Source organism: Hypanus sabinus, unplaced genomic scaffold (genome assembly GCF_030144855.1).
Source record: "Hypanus sabinus isolate sHypSab1 unplaced genomic scaffold, sHypSab1.hap1 H_5, whole genome shotgun sequence".
Classification (NCBI taxonomy): domain Eukaryota; kingdom Metazoa; phylum Chordata; class Chondrichthyes; order Myliobatiformes; family Dasyatidae; genus Hypanus; species Hypanus sabinus.
In genome coordinates, this window is record NW_026779046.1 from 893,435 (window position 1) to 915,973 (window position 22,539).

Genomic DNA, 22,539 nt, shown 5'->3' on the forward strand with positions numbered 1-22,539 from the left:
TCAATTGGGTTGAGGACTTTTTAAATGGGAGAACTATTCAGGTGAAGATAGGATCAGAGCTATCAAGCCAGTCTGTTGTAGAAAACGGGAGGCCTCAGGGGAGTGTAGTGAGTCCAACTTTATTCTCCATTTTGATAAATGATGTATTTGTAAATATACCAATGGAAGTGGGGAAGTCATTGTTTGCAGATGACGGGGCTTTGTGGAAAAGAGGGAGAAATATTGAACATATAGTTATGAAAATGCAAAATGAAATTAATCAAGTTGAAGAGTGGGGGACAAAGTGGGATGTTAAATTTTCAGTGGAGAAGACAACAAAAACCATTTTCTTTGCAAGGAAAAAGCTCAGGGGACTAAATCTGACTCTGTATGGAAGTAACCTGGAGAGAGTTGAAAGTTTTCTGTTTTTGGGAGACTTGAGATTAACACGGAGAGAACATGTTAGATATGTAGTTGCTAAATGTAACAATGTGATAAATGTCATGAGGTGTCTTGCTGGTTTGGAATGGGGTGCTGATTTTGTGTCATTGAAGTATATTTATGTAGCATTAATAAGATCAAGATTAGATTATGGAAGTATTGTATACGGGTCATCAGCAAAATCTGTGTTAGCAGAACTGGATATCGTGCAAGCTCGGGCTCTAAGGGAGCGGTTAGAACTTCCCCAGGGTGTGCACTCCAAGTTGAAGCAAATGAAATGCCACTGGGGCTGCGATGTAAACAGCTGGAGGCCAATTACTGGATTAATTTAAGGGGGCATGGTGATAGCCATCCTACAAAAGGGGTGTTGCAGACATGCTGGGAGAAGGAAAGGACACAAAAAGAAAGTTTTGGCTGGACAGCAGAGCAAACAGCAAAAGATATGGGTGTGTATGATAAAAAGTTTTGTCCAAGTGTGGTGTGGCCTGTCAGACCTTTCTGGGCATTAGAAAATCCCTCTGTAGATTTAGAATTGCTTAAAATTAAATGCAGTAATAAAACAGCTGATATATCAGTGACTATCATAGGTATAGGGAATGTAAATATAAAGGCGTACAGATTTTTACAGATGGATCAAAGGATCCAGAAACGGGTGCAACAGGGTCTGCAATTGTGCCAAGTTGTCAAGTGGAAATTAGTGAGAGAACGCCGGATTTCTTGAGTGTTTATGCAGTTGAAATGTTTGCCATATTGTTAGCGCTAGAATGGAGTGAGCAGGTTGATTGTAGTAATTTTGTGATATGTAGCGATTCTGTATCAGATCTTGCAAGCATTAAGGTGGGTACAGCTAAAGGACACCAGGATCTGCTTTATGAAACACGAGGAAATCTGCAGATGCTGGAAATTCAAACACACACAAAATGCTGGTGGAACACAGCAGGCCAGGCAGCATCTATAAGGAGAAGCGCTGTCAATGTTTTGGGCCGAGACCCTTTGTCAGGACTAACTGAAAGGAAAGATAGTAAGAGATTTGAAAGTAGTGGGGGGAGGGGGAAATGCGAAATGATAGAAGACTGGAGGGGGTGGGATGAAGCTAAGAGCTGGAAAGGTGATTGGCGAAAGTGATACAGAGCTGGAGAAGGGAAAAGGATCATGGGACGGGAGGCCTTGGGAGAAAGAAAAGGTGGGGGTGGGGGAAGCACCAGAGGGAGATGGAGAACAGGCAAACAACTAAATATATCAGGGATGGGGTAAGAAGGGGAGGAGGGGCATTAATGGAAGTTAGAGAAGTCAATGTCCCAGACTGGGAGACCGTTTCACTGAACACCTACGCTCAGTCCACCAGAGAAAGCAGGATCTCCCAGTGGCCACACATTTTAATTCCACATCCCATGCCCATTCTGATATGTCTATCCATGGCCTCTACTGTCAAGATGAAGCCACACTCAGGTTGGAGGAACAACACCTTATATACAGGCTGGGTAGCCTCCAACCTGATGGCATGAACACTGACTTCTCTAACTTCCATTAATGCCCCTCCTCCCCTTCTTCTCCCCCCCCCCCCTTCTTTCTCCTGAGTCCTCCTGTCCCATGATCCTTTTCCCTTCTCCAGCTCAGTATCACTTTCAGCAATCACCTTTCCAGCTCTTAGCTTCATCCCACCCCCTCCGGTCTTCTCCTATCATTTCACATTTCCCCCTCCCCCCACTACTTTCAAATCTCTTGCTATATTTCCTTTCAGTTAGTCCTGACGAAGGGTCTCGGCCCAAAACATCGACAGTGCTTCTCCTTATAGATGCTGCCTGGCCTGCTGTGTTCCACCAGAATTTTGTGTGTGTTGTTTCTGCTTTATGAAATCCTGTTTGCAAATTCAAGACTGGCTAGACAAGACAAAAATATCGCATTCATGTAGGTTCCAGCACATTCGGGTATTATGGGAAATGAGACAGCAGATAAGCTGGCAAAAGCAGCAGTCAAAAAAGGATCTGTAGAGGTCAATATTAAGCTATCAAAATCAGTGGGGAAGAGCATAGTGTGGAGAAGGATAAATCAACAGTGGCAGCAGTGTTGGGATAGAGCAATAAAAGGAAGACATTTACATTCAATTCAAAACAGAGTAGATATGGGAAGGAGTAGGGGAGTAAAGCGGAAGGAACAAGTAATTATAAGTAGACTGAGAATTGGGCACAGCAACCTTAATGGTACTCTGGCCATCATAAATAATCATCCGACAGGTCTTTGCGATCTATGTCAGGAGACTGAAACAGTGGAGCATATCCTTATTTCATGCAGGAAATTTGCACAGGAAAGTCAACAAATGCTACAACAATTACGCAAAATAGGACTGGTAGAGAACAGCGTTAAAGGTTTATTGGAATGTGGAGAGAGTGATCGGGGGGGGGGAAATGGTTGTTTAGGTTTTTAAGGGCGATGGGACTGGAAAGACGACTTTAGGCAGTCAGGTGAATGGACAATGAGGGACAGTAAATCCTGACGATGGCAGTAATGCAACAGTGTGGATGCCAACTGCCATGAACACCTGAGGAAGAAGAAGCTTCATTTGCTGGGCTGTTCCCTTCCTCCTCCTCCTGAAGCCTTTGCCTGCAACCTCACCTGTATCACTGTCAAGTTCTACTGCTTGAGCAAGACTGAAGCCTTGCTGTGTCAATATAAGGAACTGTATATCATTGTTTGGAACTGGCTCTGTGTCCATGCCTTCGCTAGGTAGGTCTGGCTGTTTGCCACTATGTTGTGATGGGAACCATCACTCTGTGTTCTGTGTATGAGTCCCGGCCCCAAGTCCTGTTCCTAAGGAGGGATCCTGGCTCTGTGTTCCTGACCCCGTCAAGACCAAGGCTCCATGTTGTGGAATGAGCTGCCAGATGAAGTGGTAAATGCAGGCTCACTTTTAACATTTAAGAAAAACTTGGACAGGTACATGGATGAGAGGTGTATGGAGGGATATGGGTCAGGTGCAGGTTAGTTGGACTAGACAGAAAATAGTTTGGCACAGCCAAGAAGGGCCAAAAGGCCTGTTTCCATGCTGTAATGTTCTATGGTTCCTGTCCCTCTCAAAACCAAGGCTCCAGGTTCAGGAGTCCCAAGATCGAGTCAGACTTCAGGTTCTTGTCCTGTCCATGTGCCTCATCCTGTACAGGGTTTCCATGTCTAGTCTGCAGCCAAGCCTCGAAGAACCCAAGCCATGTCCAGTCCTGTAGCCTCATCATGTCCTTGCCTAGTTCTATGGTCCAAGCCCAAGTCAAGACTCGGGTTCTGGGACCCTTGTCCAGTCTCTGGCTCGGAGTCCAAGCCCAGGCTCCTAGTTCCCAGTTCCCTGTCCTGGTCCCGCTTTACTAGCCAAAGTCCTAGCCAAGTCTGTGTTCCTGTCCCAGCTCCTAGTCTGTGTCCCGTCCCATCCCTAACTCTATTCCAGTCCGGTTCCTAGTACTTCAGTGTCTGTGTCTTGCATTTGCGTCCGCTCCCAGTGCCCACCCCTTATGACAGGAGGTATGGGATCCAAGGGGACCTTGCTTTGTGGATCCAAAATTGGCTTGCCCACAGAAGGCAAAGAACGGTTGTAGATGGGTCATATTCTACATGGTCAGTCACCAGAGGAGTGCCTTGGGTCTGTTCTGGGACCCCTTTGCTTCCTGATTTTTATAAATGACCTGGATGAGGAAATGGAGGGATGGTTTAGTAAATTTGCTGATGACACAAAGTTTGTGGTTGGGCACAATTTTACGGTGATCAGAAGAAAATATAGGGATCTCAGATGTTTTTTTCATAGACCAGTGGGTACATGGAAAGATCTGCCATGGGTAGTCATAGAGACAGTCACAACAAAGACATTAAAGAAACTTCTAAATAGGCTCATAGTAAAAGACAAATAGAATTCTCTACAGGACAAAAGCATTTGATTAATCATGAAGTAGATTGAAAGGTAAGCAGAACAATATGGGCTGAACGGCCAGCACTGTGCAGTTTTTCTCTACAACATCTAGCTCCCCATATCCAGCATAAAAGTTCAGAGAAAGAAGTGTTTATACTTAATCCTTAAAAGCAGCCAGGGAATGCGAAAACAATCTCCAAGGACGCCAAAACAATAAAATTAAACAAAGGAGAAAAATACCTATATAATCTCTAATGAAGAAAAATCAGCACCATTCTCCATTTAACTGACACGCCCAGTGAAAAACTTCTTTTAAAAAAGACAATTATCTATCGACTAAGCACTCCCAACTCTAATATATATAAAACCTTATGAACTATGGAAACTATCACTTAATTAATGAAAAAGGGAGGATTAAAAACAAATAATCAAACAATCTGTTAGATGTCTTAATTCGCTCAGTAGATCAAACGGATTTCAGAAAAGTCGTTCATCATCCACATCGAAAAGTTCACATCTTTAAATGGTCAATCGATCAAAGGACATCTTAAGCAAATCAGACATATTCAGAGCTTATCTTCTTTCCGAAAGAACAATTATTCAGCAGACCTAAAACCATTCAAACCTCGGCTACAACCGGAATAGAGTTAACACAGTCCAGCGCCTCTTTGGCGTCCAGAAAAACACATGGAGTCGAATCTTTGGGAAATAATTTTAATCGGGCTGGATGTTGAAGTGATGGGAATAATCCCTTATCATAGGCTATCTTCATGGTTGGAACGAATTTAGACCACAGAGCCATAATTTCCCATGGATCATCTTCAAAAACCGAACCGCGGAACCTTTAAATTTAAAAACTGTTTCCTTGTGTATTTTATGATTTGGTCTTTAACTTTAAAATGAAGAAAGGAGACCAAAGCTGACCTTGGTTTATCCGGGTTCCGAGGTTTCAAAGTGAAAATTCTATTCGCTCTTCCGATGTCGGGAGGTTGAGGTAAAATATCCGGAAACAGAGATTGAAACAAGTTCGCGAAATAGTCTAATAAATCTCCGGTCTCAGATCCTTCCTCGAATCCAACAATTCGAATATTATTCTGACGAGATCTTGCTTCCAAATCGATAATCTTACGTTGGGACTTTTCCAAGCGAGCTGATTTTTCCATGATTTGCCACTTCGCCTCTTTAAGTTCAGAATTCAGGGAGATAATGTTTTCCTGTACAAAATGAAAACTCTCTTGTAATCACTTCATCTCAGAAGTTTGACCGTGTTGTTGTCTATCTTCTTACCGAGACCCTGCAGGGAATTTTCCAGACGCTCTGCCCAAGCTGGTGTTTCCTCCGACTTTTTACCCTTTCCATTTTCTGGATTCGGGAAGCTGCTTTCCACCTCTTAGACATTGTGAAGTAGTAACAACTATTCCCCTCTGAGATCTGACAAATAGAAGTTAAACATTGGGGAAAAGGAAGAATTAACTGCAGCCATACAGATCTGTGCGTCACTCCACAGGCGGAATCTCTACTCTGGATGGTATTCTGTCGGGTTTTATTTTGATTTTGAGAAAAGGTGGGTTTCATTCGCCCGCTACTATCATCTGATTTGAGTTAATTAATAAGGTTTCCTTCTGATTTTTCTTTAAGTGGATTTGAGTTGGCGGATTGATGTTTTTTATGGAAGCTCGGGCCTTGCGCTCCCATTGGGTTGTTTGTTTTTTTTCAGCTAGTTGGGGTTCTTTCTTTTTTCTTTCAAAAAAAATATTCTTAACACTTTATTTTCTCTTATTATTGATATATTGCTTAGCTTTGTTAATCAGTTACTTGCTAATTTAATTCCTTATTGTATATAATGACATATTGACTTAATGTATCTTTTTCTGTTAATCTTCAATAATAATTAATAAAAAGATTTTAAAATGACAAAACATGGAACGGATGCTAAGTAAGATGATAAAAGTGTTAAATCAGCAAGAAAATAAACTACTCATCCAAGATGGGAGGTCAGGACGGAAGAATATCAGGATATATAATGTTCCTGAAGGAGCAGAGTTTGTAGAAAACTTGCTAAGGGACACACAGGAGCTTCCTCCGACCATGGCACTTGACATTGAGAGCACACCCCGAGGCCTTCTCGAGATAGGGAAAATAAGCCACAGTCAATAGTAATTAAATTCTTCCTTTTCAAATCTTTTTATTATTATTATCCAAACTAACGAGCACATCAAAGTAGGTACACAATGTCTCAAAGGAAAAAAAATAATGTTTTAAAGATTGAAAAATATGGTGACACAAAAAAAAGAAAAGAAAAACCCCTACTGGAGCAAAGTGAGGGAAGAAGAAGAACCCATGAGGTGTTCGGCCCCTGGAGCCACACGTCATACATAAACATCAAACCGCCAGCAAAAAAAACATCAAAATTTACAATTAGATTGTGGAGGAAATCTATCAATTAACTCAAATGGTCATAACAAGCAAATGAACCCCATCTTTTCTCAAAATCAGACATAGGTTCAAAGGTTTGACTAATTTCCTCCAAACTAAGACATAACATCACTTGAAAGAACCACTGTGACAGAGTGGGAGCCGACGAATCCTTCTACTTCAGCAAAATGGCCCTTCCAGCTATCAATGTAACAAACGCAATAACATGTTGGTCAGACAAAGAAATACCATGGATACTTGAGGAATTATTCCAAAAAGCACAGTTAATTTGTTAGGTTGTAAGTTAATTTTATGTGCTTTAGAAATTGTAGAAAAAAACTGACTTCCAAAACTGTTCCAGTATAGAACAAGACCAAAACATGTGTGTCAGTGTAGATTCCTTCAATACAAAACCAAAGCAGAGATTCTGCTCAGGGCCTGGGGAAAGAAGAAGATATTTTTGAACAGGAAATTAATATATTTTGATCAAGATTACCCCCCCCCCAGTGGTCCTACAGAAACGTAAGGAATATTCTGAAGCAAAGCAACTATTAAAGCAAAGAAAGCTTAGCTTCCAGACCGTACACTGCTAAACTGCGAGTGTTTTATGAAGATGGGACATGACTGTATCAGACAGTGGAAGAGGTGACTACAGACAAGAAGGCCAGAGGGTTGCCCACCAGTGTGTTCAAACTGAGGGAAAGCCTGGCTCAGCAGCTATCCCGCTCTGCTTGGGAAATAGTGCGAGAATCAAGAAGGCAGGAGATGGGAGGAGGAAGAGAGGAGAATATTAGGAAGAGACTGAGTTTTCTGAAGACAGCCCTCACCCCCTCCAGAAAGTCATAAGGTCTGACTAACTTCAAAAGTGTTGATAAGCTAAACAGAAGCAAAAATAGACGGTGCTATACATACCTCAAGTACATATTACAATGTGTATTTTATATTATTTCATTTTTTATTCATTCATTCACTCCTTTTTCCCAGCTAAATGAGAATATATACATGGGAGGAATACACAGGGAAGTCTTTTCTGTGTAATGGACGTAGATTTGTTCACTTAGTTTTATGGGTACTGCACTGGGGGCCCTTAACTCACAGGTAGGAGGGGCTATCCCCCACAGCTAGACATTTCCTCTAGCTCAACCCAGGGTCATCTACTAGAGACCTCAGCCTTGGAATCACACCTTCGTCGCCTTTTTTTATTATTCGCGTTTCTTGGTTCTTATTTGTTCAGGGAGTAGATCGATTAAGTTTTATTCTGTTAATTTCAATGATATATTGACAGATAAATACACATGGCTAAGGACTGGGTAAAATTCATTTCTTTTAATATCAATGGGCTGTTACATCTATTCAAATGAAGTAAAATTCTATCCAAAATGAAGAAAGAACAAGCCCATGTAGTATATTTACAGGAAACTCACTTAAGTGTTAATGAGCATAGAAAACTAAAGAGAATGGACTTCACTAATTTGTTTTTCTTCTCATATAAATCAGGAAGTAGGAGAGGAGTTACTATTCTTATCTCAAGCAAGCTAAATTTTGAAAAAGTATTCGAAATGGGAGATAAGAAGGGCAGATACATTCTGGTAAGGGGGAATATAGATGTAAATTCAGTTACTCTATTGAATATATATGCAACCCCAGGAAGTGATATTAGTTTCTTCCAGAAAATTACCAATATTATGGTAACAGAAACAGAAGGTCTCTTAATATGTGGGGGAGACTTAAATTTACAATTACAACCAAAGTTAGACTCTTCCAATAGAAAAACCTATGAAACAAAATCCTTACAGAAGAAAGTTAATACACTTTTTGAGGATGTTGGTTTAATTGATATATGGAGGGACCTTTTCCCCAACAGAAGGGTTAACACTCATTATTCTGCCCCCCATTCTGTATATACAAGAATAGAATATTTCATAATGTTTGGAAAAGATAAAGACAAAATAAACACCTGTGGAATTGGGACTATAGATGTAAGTGACCATGCACCTGTATATTTATCTGTTGATTTTGACCCACAACCAAAGAATACTATTTGGAAACTAAATTTAAGTCTACTATTTAAAGTCCCTATTTTAAAGAACAAATTAATAAATAAATTGGACTTTACTTAGAATTCAATGATAATGGAGAGGTTTCAACTCCGATTCTATTGGGATACTCTGAAGGCAGTCTTAAAAGGGAAAATTATAGCAATATAAGGAAAAAGAATAAGGAAAAAAAATTAGAGGAATTACAAAATAAACTGAAGGAACTAGAAAAAAACACAAATTGAGTTTGGCACAGGATACATTAGAGGAAATTTTAAAAATTAGGAATGAAATAAATTTTATTAATAAAATTAATAGTTTGGCTACACAAGAAATCAGGAAAATTTAATGTTTCTGAAACAGACATTATGAAAGTGGATCGAAATCTATGAAAATACTGGTGTGGAAACTGAAAAATAAAAGATAGCAGAAAATATAATTCATAGAATTAGGGATCCAAGAACAAAAATTATAAAAAATAAGCTAAGTGAAATTCAAGAAGCTTTTGAAGTGTTTTACAAAACTCTATATTCCAAAGTTCCAGGGGGAAGCAAAACCCAAATTGACACCTTCCTGACTTCTCTAGAGTTACCTACTTTAAGCAAAGATCAAAATAGAACGATGATTGCTGATGTAACTGAAGCTGAACTAAAAACTGCAATTAATAGGCTTAAAATAAGCAAGTCACCAGGATCAGATGGGTATACGGCAGAGTGGTACAAAGAATTTAAAAATGAGTTAATTCCCGTCTTACTCCCCACACTGAACTGGGCTCTGAAAAATGTAAAAATACCACCCAGTTGGAAGGAAGCAATAATCTCAGCTATCCCAAAAGAAAGCAAGGATAAAATGGAATGCAAGTCATTTAGACCAATATCCGTTCCTAATGTAGATTATAGATTATTTACCTCCATCATGGCCAAACAATTAGAAGAGTTTCTACCCATACTGATGCATAATGATCAGACAGGTTTTATACAACAACGCCAAACACAAGACAATATATGGCAGACACTTCACATTATGGACCACATACAAAAAAATAAAATTGAAGCAATAGTAATAAGCGTGGATGCTGAAAAGGTCTGATTTGGTTAATTGGTATTTTCTTTACAGAGTTTTACATAGATTTGGTTTTCATAACACAATTATTAAAACTACACAGGCACTATATGACAATCCTACTGCTAGGATTAAAATCAACGGATATTTATCAAATAGTTTTACCCTAGAAAGGGGCACGAGACAGGGCTGTGCATGGTCACCGCTACTCTTTGCATTATATCTGGAACCATTAGCTCAATGCATCAGACAAAATGAAGATATCAGGGGAATTACTAATAAAGGGACAGAGCATAAATTGGCCTGTTATGCGGATGACATTTTGATCTATATAGGGCAACCGACATACTCTTTAACTAAATTGATGCAATCCTTTGAACAATATGGTTAATTACCAGGATACAGGATCAACATAGATAAAACCCAACTACTTTCATATAACTATAGCTCACCAAGAGAAATTGAAAGTAGATATCCCAGGGCATGGCAAACAGAGTCTTTCAAATTTTGGGCATCATTATGCCAAAAGATTTGGCAAAATTATTAGAATGCAATTATCAGACTATATATTAAAAATTAAGAAAGATATAACAAGATAGAATCTAATTCCTTTTTTTAGTCTCAGTTCAAGGATTGAATCTATTAAAATGAATATACTGCCCAGACTGTTATATCTCTTTCAGACCCTACCAATAGAGATTAATCAAAATCAATTCAATGAATGGAACAAAATGTTATCAAGGTACATTTGGCAAGGTAAAAGGCCTAGAGTTTGTCTCACAACTTCACAATTAGCCAAGGAAAAGGGGGGATGGGGCCAACCTTCTCTTAGAGATTATTATTTTGCAGCACAGTTGAGAGCTGTGATATGCTGGTGTAACTTATCATATGACGCTCAATGGAAAAATATTGAAAAGAGAATACTTTCCATCCCCATACAGGCAATTTTGGCTGATAACAACCTACAAAGTTACATAAATACTATTGATAACCCATGGGTGAAATGGACTCTTAAAATATGGAAAATTACTATAAAAGAATATAATCTAGATGGAGTTATTGCAATTCTTAAATGGTGTGCATATGACTCGGATTTTACACCAAATAAACTGGATGCTAGATTTAAGGACTGGACAGCTAAAGGAATACCAGTTCTTTGCAATTTAATGAAAGGAGGAACACTGTTCAGTTTTCTTATTAGAAAAACAAGACGTTTATTGGTATTTGCAGGTGCAACAATATATTAATAAGATGCTTAAAAATGTAACCAAGGCAAGTACGTGCTTGATAGAGCTATTTAGGAAAGCATATAATTCAGATAATGGTAGTAGACTCTTTATTTTCAACAATTTCTGAAGCTCTGAAAATTAATTTACAACCTATTATATTGACTGTTCTATTTGGAATAGTTCCACATCATATGCAGGGTATTTCATCTTCAGATCAACATGTAATTGCATTTGTTACATTGCTGGCAAGAAGGACTATTTTATTGAAATGGAAAGATACCTCTGTCCCTACATTAATTCAACGGGTTTCTCAAATAATGTTATGTTTTGATTATTTATTTGGAGAGTCAGCACAGAACTGGCCCTTCTAGCCCATTGAGCCACGCTGCCCAGCGACCCACTGATTTCACCCTAGTCTCGTCACAGGACAATTTACAATGGCCAATTCACCTACCAATTGGTACATCTTTGAACTGTGGCAGGAAACTGGAGCACCCACAGGGAACCCATGGGTTCATGGGAATGTACAAACTCCTTCCAGACAGTGCTGGAATTGGCCCAAGCAGTAATAGCATTGTGCTAATGTGGCATTCCAACCATCAGGCTCCTGAACCACTGTGGATAACTTCACTCACCTCAATGCTGAACTGACTCCACAAACTACACACTCACTTTCAAGGACTCTACATTATTTATTTTTTATTTGCATTATTTGTCTTCTTTTGCACATTGATTATTTGTCAGTCCTTGTTATGTGTAGTTTTTCATAAATTCTATTGAACTTTGTTTTGCTTTAGGTGCCTGCAAGAAGGTGAATCGCAGGGGAGTGTATGGTGAAGAGCATCTGATGGCTCTGGAACTATATTGATGGCTCTGGAACTGTATTGATGGCTCTGGAACTGTATTGATGGCTCTGGAACTGTATTGATGGCTCTGGAACTATATTGATGGCTCTGGAACTGTATTGATGGCTCTGGAACTATATTGATGGCTCTGGAACTGTATTGATGGCTCTGGGCCTGTATTGATGGCTCTGGGCCTGTATTGATGGCTCTGGGCTTGTATTGATGGCTCTGGGCTTGTATTGATGGCTCTGGAACTGTATTGATGGCTCTGGGCCTGTATTGATGGCTCTGGGCCTGTATTGATGGCTCTGGAACTGTATTGATGGTTCTGGGCTTGTATTGATGGCTCTGGAACTATATTGATGGCTCTGGAACTGTATTGATGGCTCTGGGCCTGTATTGATGGCTCTGGGCTTGTATTGATGGCTCTGGGCCTGTATTGATGGCTCTGGGCCTCTATTGATGGCTCTGGAACTGTATTGATGGCTCTGGGCTTGTATTGATGGCTCTGGAACTATATTGATGGCTCTGGAACTGTATTGATGGCTCTGGAACTGTATTGATGGCTCTGGAACTATATTGATGGCTCTGGAACTGTATTGATGGCTCTGGGCCTGTATTGATGGCTCTGGGCTTGTATTGATGGCTCTGGGCCTGTATTGATGGCTCTGGGCCTCTATTGATGGCTCTGGAACTGTATTGATGGCTCTGGGCTTGTATTGATGGCTCTGGGCCTGTATTGATGGCTCTGGAACTGTATTGATGGCTCTGGAACTGTATTGATGGCTCTGGGACTATATTGATGGCTCTGGAACTGTATTGATGGCTCTGGAACTGTATTGATGGCTCTGGAACTATATTGATGGCTCTGGAACTGTATTGATGGCTCTGGGCCTGTATTGATGGCTCTGGGCCTGTATTGATGGCTCTGGGCTTGTATTGATGGCTCTGGGCTTGTATTGATGGCTCTGGAACTGTATTGATGGCTCTGGGCCTGTATTGATGGCTCTGGGCCTGTATTGATGGCTCTGGAACTGTATTGATGGCTCTGGGCTTGTATTGATGGCTCTGGAACTATATTGAAGGCTCTGGAACTGCATTGATGGCTCTGGGCCTGTATTGATGGCTCTGGGCTTGTATTGATGGCTCTGGGCCTGTATTGATGGCTCTGGGCCTCTATTGATGGCTCTGGAACTGTATTGATGGCTCTGGGCTTGTATTGATGGCTCTGGAACTATATTGATGGCTCTGAAAATATATTGATGGCTCTGGAACTGTATTGATGGCTCTGGGCCTGTATTGATGGCTCTGGGCTTGTATTGATGGCTCTCGACCTGTATTGATGGCTCTGGGCCTGTATTGATGGCTCTGGAACTATATTGATGGCTCTGGGCCTGTTTTGATGGCTCTGGGTCTGCAGACATCACACCCTGCAAAAACTCATTTAAGGGAGGTAGCACCATCAATTTGCAGGAGACTCCCGGAACTTCCAGGAGAGGTGGAATGTCTGCAATGGAGTAGCTCCTTAGCGGCCAGCCAGCTAGTTTAAATAATGTTAGCTATGCTAATGAACGAATGACACCTGTTAAACTCACCTCACAGTGATTTAACCCACCACGGGCAATAGAAAAGTCACCGTTGCAAACAGTGCAGCGAGCAACACTGTCATTATTTTTGACCCCTACTAGACAGGAGTACACTTTAGTGTAGTCTGGGGTGAAGTAGATTTTCTATTTTCTTTTTCTGGAATACTCTGTTATGGCATTCGTGCGCTCTCTCTCTCTCTCTCTCTCTCTCTCTTGCTGTCTGTCTCAATCTTGCTGTCTCTCGCTTACTCGTTCTTTCTTTCACTTTCTCTCCCACTCTCAAAAAATCGATTTCTGGGATATTGTATATAACTTGCGGGCGTCAGGGAGCCGCTACCAATATGCGGGAGACTCACAGCACTTCTGGGAAGGTGGGATGTCTGGGACTGTATTCACTACAATTCAGCAGCCTTATTGAAACCTATGGAATGGTGAAAGGCCATGATAGAGTGGATGTGGAAAAGGGCATTTCCTGTTGTGGAAGAGTGTAAGACCAGAGGACACAGCCTCTTTAGCCAGAAAGTGGTGAATCTGTGGAATTCTTTGCCACAGGCATCTGTGGAGGCCGTCTTTCTGTATATTTATGGCAAAGGTTGATAGATTCTTGATTGGTCAGGGTGTGAAGGGATACGGGGAGAAGGCAGAAGATTGGTGCTGAGAGGAAAATTGGATCAGCCATGATGAAATGTTCAGGAGCAGACTCGATGGCCAAATGGTTGAATTATGCTCCTATATTTTATGTCTTATAGTTGTATTTTGATAATAAATTTACTTCGACTTTGATGCTGAGTTCTTCAGCATGTTGTCTATTGCTTCAGATTCCAACATCTGCCGTCTCAGGTGTTGCCAATGTTCTATAAAGACCTTCCTTTTGTGCCCTGGTTAATGAAGGCAGGTCTCCTACATGCTCTTGGCACACTTTATCGACCGGGGATGACACCTACTAGGATCTATGCACTTGTGCTATCAACACCTTTTGACGACCATGATATTGTTACAGCAAAACCTTATTGGACCATCAGGAAGACATTACCCAGTTTGGACAGTCCAAACAGTAATAGTCTTTACCCAAACTGTCAAAACAGTACATAATAGTCTTTACCCACTGTAGGGGAGTCCAAACAGTAATAATCTTTATACAGTGTAGGGCAGGGGTCACCAACTTTTTTTGCACCGCAGACCAGTTTAATATTGACAATATTCTTGTGGACCGGCCGACGGATGGGGAGGGGGGGGGGGTGTTAATCACGACCGGAATACAGCAATACTCGAAGGGGGTTCCTTATCTCCGGTCTCTTCCGCAATTTAGTTTTCATGGCTATCAGCACTTGCTTCTGTCTCGCTTGCTCACGTTTTTTCCGCTCAAAAAACTCAGCGGGTTTGTTTTTAAGTGCAAGGTCTCGGACTCAAGGTGCCAAACCAGTTTTGAGGACTTCATTGCCTCATTAGACAGCCTCCGGGCCCCAACTCCAGCCTCCCGCCCACCCGCTGCCAGACGCCTTGGCCAGGTGCAGCTGGTCAAGGGTGGGGTGAGAGGACAACATCAGGGCCGGAGGTCCCCGTGCTGGGGCCGTGGCGGTCGCAGTCCGGAGAGCGAGGAGGAGTGCGACAGGGAGCAGGCCCCCACCCCTGTAGGATCTTTCGGCCGACAAAGGTTTGGCTCAAGGGATGACTTTTGCTAGATCGCAGCGAGGTAGCTGCTCTGCTACTTACAAAACCCTGAGCCCGAATTAGGTCGTCTGCGAATATTTTAGCACCGGGTTCCCCACAAACATTCAAAGTGCTAAACAGGTATAGGGGCAGTGCCCATCTGTCCGCGCTCCAGGCCAGCAGCATTGGCACTTTCCGTGCTAGGCAGCCAGTTACCCGAAGCCAACCAGTGACCCCCAACACAAGGGTATCACTGCATTTAGGTGACTGATGACCTTGTGTGCGTTTAGGTTCAACAGTGGGTGTGACAGGGAATGAGGAAAGGTGCAGCTGACTCATATCGTTTCATATCGACAAATCATATCGTTTCCTCATGGCCCGGTGGTTGGGGACCACTGGTGTCCCTGGGGACACCATCAGGAAGATATTACCCAGTTTTGACAGTCCAAACAGTTATAGTCTTTACCCAGTATAGGTGAGTCCATACAGTAATAATCTCTATACAGAGGAGGACAATTCTAACAGTAATAGCCTTTACCCTGTGTCTGACAGTCATAGAAACATAGAAAACCTACAGCACAACACAGGCCCTTCGGCCCACAAAGCTGTGCTGAACATGTACTTACTTTAGAAATTACCTAGGGTTACCCATAGCCCTCTATTTTTCTAAGCTCCATGTATCTATCCAGGAGTCCCTTAAAAGACCCTATCGTATCTTCCTGTACCATCATCACCGGCAGCCCATTCCATGCGTTCATCACTCTCTGCGTAGAAAACTTACCCCGACATCTCCTCTGTACCTACTCCCCAGCACCTCAAGACTATGCCCTCTCGTGCTAGTCATCTCAGCCCTGGGAAAAAGCCTCTGACTATCCACACGATCAATGCCTCTCATCATCTTATACACCTCTGTCAGGTCACCTCTCATCCTCCGTCACTCCAAGGAGAAAAGGCTGAGTTCACTCAACCTATTCTCATAAGACATGCTCCCCAATCCAGGCAACATCCTTGTTAAGTTTTCTCTCCCAATCTTGTTTAATCTTTAGTGAGAGGTTATCTTTTCATAGTAAAAATAAATTATAAATTCTACCAATGGAACCGTTTACTAGAGGATTCATATTCAAAATAGTATCCAACAAATCAACAAATCAGATTCTTGCATATATGGAAACATAGATAAGTATTTTTGTAAAAAAATGTCTAACCTGAAAATATTGCAGAAAGTCTGTATGAGAGAGAGAATATTTCCTAATTAATTCTTCAAAAGTAATCAATCGACCATCACAAAATAAATCTGCAAAAAAACTTATCCCCTTATTCCTCCATAAGAGAAAAATGGGATCGGTTATTGAAGGTTTAAATAAAAAAATTCAATATAAAGAGCTAGACAATTTAAATTGTTTAAAATTTTAAAAATTGCAAAACTGAAATCAAATCCAGGTTTTGGCCTGAAACGTCGTCATACCACCTCCCATAGATGCTGTCTGGCCTGCTGAGTGCTGCAAGCATTTTGTGTTTTTATTTATTTCCAGCATCTGCAGATTCACTCGTGTTGCCTTAATCCATAAGGACTGTTTAATAACAGGGTAGAGATTTAAGTTTGGAATTTTAGAGAGTTGTAAAGGTAATGGAGCTCCTAATAATGAGGTTAAATGAAATTGTTTGATAGCTTTTAATTCCAAATCAATCCAAGCTGGTTTTTGGCTTTTATGGAGCCAATATAGCCAAAAACATAATCGTCACAATTAACAGCCCAATAATACAATCTTAAATTAGGAAGTGCAAGTCCACCATCTTTTTTAGATTTTTTAAATGACACTTATTAATTCTTGGTCTTTTATTGGTCCAAATAAAGGATGAAATAATAGAGTCAAATTGATCAAAAAATTTAGTTAAAAAGTTATATATTTTTAAAAAATATTAAAAATATATAAAATATTTAAAAATTATATAAAAATCTCAGTAAAATCATCATTTTCATGGCATGGATATGACCTATTAAAGAAAGTGTAAGTGGGTTTCATCTAGAAAATAATTGTTTCATAGAGTCCAATAAAGGTACTACATGAGCTTTATAAAGATCTTCATATTTTTAGTAATTATAAAACCTAAATATTTAAAAGAATTAACAATTTTAAATGGAATATTGTTATATATAGGAACATAGAAAATAGGTGCAGGAGTAGGCCATTCAGCCCTTCAAGCCTGCACCGCCATTCAGTATGATCATGGCTGATCATCCAACTCAGAACCCTGTACCTGCTTCTCTCCATACCCCCTGATCCCTTTAGCCACAAGGGCCATATCTAACTCCCTCTTAAATATAACCAATGAACTGGCCTCAACTGACTGAGATGAGGAAAAATTTCTTCACACAGAGAGTGGTCTCACCAAGGCCTTGTATAACTGCAGTAGAACCTCCCTGCTCCTGTACTCAGGAGCACTTAATGGAAACAATTCACTTTTATATTAAGTTTATATCCTGAAAATTTTCCAAAATCATTTAGTTATGTCCAATAGATTAGGAATAGATGCTTCAGGGTTCGAAATATAAACCAAAAGATCATCTGCTTAAAGAGAAATCTTATGTGTGGTCCCGTTTATAGAGATACCATGAATATTTTTAGCTTCACAGAGTATTATGGCCAAAGTCTCCAGTACAAGATTAAATAATAAAGGGTTTAATGGACATCCCTGTCTAGTACCTCGTGAAAGTGAAAAAAAAAGACCTGAGATCATTAGTAATAACAGTAGCAGTAGGATTTTTATAGATCATTTGAATCCACCTATTGAAGTTATTACCAAAGCCAAATTTTTCTAATACCTCAAACAGTTATGTCCATTCAACTCTATCATATGTCTTTTCTACATCAAGAGAGATAACACATTGGGGTATCTTAGATAGTGATGAATATATAATGTTCATCAATCTCCGAACATTAGAGAAAGAGTAACTGCCTTCTAATAAAGCCTGTTTGATCCATAATTTTAGTTAAAATATTTACCAATCGGTTAGCCATTATCTTAGAGAGAACTTTTGTGTCCACATTTAATAACGAAATAGGTCTATATAATCAACATTCAGTAGGATCTTTATCTTTCTTAAGGATTAAGGAAACAGAAGCTTCATAAAAAGAAGGTAAATTACCCTTCTCAAAAGATTCATGAAATATTTCCAAAAGATATGGAGAAAGTAATTTTTCAAATTTTTTGTAAAATCCTACCAAATAACCATCAAGTCCAGGAGCTTTACCTGATTGCATTGACAACATAGCTTTCTGAATTTCATGCTCGGTAATTGGAGCATCAAGCATCTGTTGATCTTCAACAGTAATTTGAGGAAATTTAATCTTATGTAAAAGAGCATTCATTTTGGAGGAATCTGCAGGAAATTGAGATTTATAAAGATCAGAATAAAAATCTTGGAAAATGTTATTAATGTCTTCATGATTACTTACTACATTTCCATTATCATTACGAATCCTTAAAATTTGTCTTTTAGCTCTAGCTGCCCTTAATCAGGAAGTTAATAGCTTATTATTTTTATCCCCAGAAATATAAAACTGACTTTTCAATTTAAGCAAATATCCTTCAATAGGGTAAGTTAATAATAAATTATATTGTGATTGCAATTCTACTCTTCTTTTAAACAAATCAACATTTGGAGGGGTTGCATTGATGTATCTAAATCTTTAATTTGTTTAGAAATGTTATCTAATTCCGTTCTTGCCTGTTTCTTCAGCTTAGCTATATACGAAATAATCTGACCACGTAAATAAGCTTTTAATGTATCCCAAATTACTAACTTTGAGAGATTTCCTGGATTATTAAAGAGAAAAAGCTCTTCTTTCTGAGTTTCAATAAACCCAACAAATTCTGAGCTTTGTAACAAGTGTTCTGGAAAATGCCAAAATGGTCTTGTAGAAGAAACACCTTTCAGTTCAAATATTAGGTTCAAGGGAGCATGATCAGAGATAACAATTGCATCATATTCATATTTCTGAACATTAAATAGAAGTCGAGGGTCAACTATAAAATAGTCGATTCTCGAATATTTATTATGAACATATGAGAAAAAGGAATATTCTCTATCACTATGATGCATATGTCTCCAAACTTCAATTAAGCCATAATTAATTAAAAGGAATAGTGATGCAGAATGATTAGGGAGTTGATGTTTGGATGATAACTTATCTATTAAAGGATTTAAACAAGTATTAAAATCACCACTCATTAATAACATATATTCATTTAGATCAGGTAATAAAGCAAAAACAGCTTTAAAAATGAGGGATCATCAACATTTGGTCCATATATATTAACCAAAACCATTTTCCTGGTGTAAACTTTTCCTTTAACAATCAAAAATCTACCATTAATATCAGCTATAATATCCTCCTAGTTAAAAGGAATATTGGAATAAATAGAAATAGAAACACCTCTAAATTTACTTCAAGAATTTGCATGAAACTGAGGACCCTTCCAAAATTTAAAAAATCGATTTTTATCACATAACCTGATATGCGTCTCTTGTGCAAAGATTATATCAGGTTGGAATCAGTTAATAGTTTTAAATGTTTTCTTATGCTTAATAGAATGATTCCAACCACAGACATTCCAACTTAAAACATTTAACTGTTTAAATATCTTTATGAGACTTTGTATCTCAAAAAAGTAGTTAGACACATGTCAGGATAAGGTAGTCAAGAATGGCGGAGATAAACAACAACAATAATAATTTGCGTACGCTCCAGAATTCCACAATGGGGATAAAAAGATGTTGGGAACATGTTGAGGGTCATCATGGCGGAAGCTTTGCTATATATCCATATTACAGCCTATTGGTAAAGAATCCAGTTGCTAAGAGAGATGCTGAGTGCCAGGTGTAGGGGTCTGGGGGTACTTTTGCTTGGAATTATATTATTTAAGGTGGAGCTGTAGTCAAAACACAATAGCCTAATGGAAATGTATTTACTGTTGAGATGCTCCACAAACGAGTTTAGGAGATGGAGTGGTTGGTGAGTTGTTGGACACTGGTCTCCTGGAGCTAATTTCTTCACATCTCTGCCCACAGGCACTCCTCCTCAGCTTTCTCCCTTCCCCTTTGCTTGCTTGTAGGCTTCCCAGATTTGTTTTCTTAATAGGAGAGGTTGCTGAGTTCTTCCTGTTGTGGAGCCCTTTTCTTCCCAGTGCCTCTGGAACGCCACTGGGATTCCTTCCTCTTAAGTACCTTTCATCTCCCTCCTGCCCTCCCGTATTCCAGCAGCTCCTCCTCGTGTGGAACAATCCGGGGTACGCCTGGGGGTTTGCAGTTAAAAGAGGCCAGAATTACCTTGCCCTTTCTGGTCTGTGTCTCTGCTGGGGTGCTCCTGGGGGAGGGTGTTGTTGAAGCCGGCTTCTCCTACTGGCACGTCTTGGGCAGGCCATATACAGGTGGCCTGCTCCCCTGCACAGGCTGCGGGCCACAACACCCCGTGAGCTCTCCTGCAGATACCATTGCTCATGGTTCCTGTTGCAGGAAAGGTATTACTCGGACACGAAGGGAGATCGCCCGAGAAAGTCTCCATGACGTCATGGAGAGCTCACCCTCCTAACAGCAGAGTTCCGAGACTCTGCCTGACAACAGGTCACGCTCTTATTTAAATCCCAAGCACATGAGAGAAAAACACATAAATCAGAAGAAGGAACTTCAATGGCCGTTCTGCTGAGTGGTAAAATTGCAGGATATGTCCTTGAGCAGTTACACATTTACTTCTGTGTTAATTTCTCAAAAGAGTATATCAGACATGTGATGATTCTTAGAACAACAAATACAGTTATTTTAATCAGCCGGACTGAAAGGCACATTGTCAGCAGCACAGAGTACATTAGTCACAGTAGACTTTGATTTTACATCTGAAGATCATTAACACTTCCTTGCTCAATACAGTGTCAGCTCTGGGTATCTTCTTCCACAGTTCAAGTACAGAACAACTGCTGTGAAGAAAAAACTCTATAACACCTTAGTATCTAGCAGCTAACAGAATTTCTTCCACAGTTCCCTCCTTGATAGTTCCTCCTCTTCATCATAAGGGGGTTCATATCCATAGGGAAAGGGCCTTGCCTTTCCAGGGTACACCTTTTCTCCCCACCAGTGTCCTGTACCTGGTCAGTAGTTCATCATCTGGGACACCACTGGTACCATAGGGGCTGGTCAAAGTCCCTTTTATCAACTGACTACAGCCCAACCTGAAAAACCCACATACACAACACCCCACAGCCACTATTATAATTCCATGCATGACCCATTTTCCCCATCCGGGAAACCATTCCCGTAGCCCTTCCCGCCAGTATCCTCCGCTGATTGTTAGTTGCTAGTTGACTCCATCGCTTTCTGCTTTCGATGGGTGATGCTTTCTGCATCTAGCTACGTGAACCCAATCTTCTTTTCCGCCTACTTTCCGGGTTGTTAGCAGCACAGTGTAAGGTCCTTTCCACCGAGGAGAAAGAGAATCACTGTTTAAATTGTTTACACATACTTCTCTCCTGGTTGGAATGCATTTACAGGGGCATCTCTAACAGGGCCCTGCGCCTGTCTCATCCTCTCATGCAGTTCAGACGCTGTTTTACATATGGCTTGTGCAAAGGCCAGAGTATGCTCGTCATTCCATATCAGAGCTAATTTTTTGGCACATACTAGGGGTCTGGACCCTGTGCTCACTGAGGTGTCACTCCTGTAGGTCTATTGGTTCTATTTCGCTCCGCAGAGAGGCGTACCAGGATACCCAATCCTTGTTTCCCAAAGTAGAGATAAGGTTCGGGGTGAATTTTAGTTACACTTCTGACATATATCCTGGGACTTATCCCTTCTCTGTCCCCTTCTACTTTCTCTTTCATTGCCTTCTCCCCGGTCCTGCCTATAGAACTGTCTTCTATGTGCCATAGGGCCATCTCATGGCCTGACAAAAAGTCCCTCCTTATCCACGTTTACCAGTGTGGTAAATTTCTCCGGCCAGGACATAGTCTGCCAGTTCAAACTTCACGTTTTAAAAATCTGAGCCTGCTGTGGAAGCATGCAATTGAGGAGGGTTTAGATGGCCAGTAGTCCTTCCAACGGGACCCCGGAATACTCCTCCCTGTACAGAGTCGATACCACTGCAACGCCCCCCCGTACAGTCTCTATACCCCTCCATCCCCTTCCAGTACAGTGCCGTTACCCCTCCATCCCCCGTGTACAGTCTCTATATCCCTTCATCCCCTCCCTGTACAGTGTCGATACCCCTCCATCTCCTCCCTGTACAGTCTAGATACCCCTCCCTCCATGTACAGTCTCTATACACCTCCATCCCCTCCCTGTAGAGTGTCGATACCCCTCCATCTCCCCCGTGTACAGTCTCTATATCCCTTCATCCCCTCCCTGTACAGTGT

The 22,539-nt window shown here is 40.6% G+C and overlaps 1 protein-coding gene across 3 annotated transcripts in view; it reads right to left on the reverse strand.

Moving 5' to 3' along the window:
* Positions 1-22,254, reverse strand: part of LOC132386071 (uncharacterized) — a 29,456-nt gene extending 7,202 nt beyond the window's left edge. The window contains exons 1-4 of one of the 3 annotated variants that reach the window (XM_059958359.1): positions 20,465-22,254; positions 18,386-18,514; positions 5,597-5,740; positions 5,234-5,523 (exon numbers count right to left, since the gene is read on the reverse strand). In XM_059958359.1, the coding sequence (XP_059814342.1) occupies positions 5,234-5,523; positions 5,597-5,740; positions 18,386-18,499 (548 nt within the window). In that variant the 5' untranslated portion in view covers positions 18,500-18,514; positions 20,465-22,254. The other 2 variants (XM_059958358.1, XM_059958360.1) reach the window with 2 other exon arrangements.
* Between the last annotated feature and the right edge of the window lie 285 nt (positions 22,255-22,539).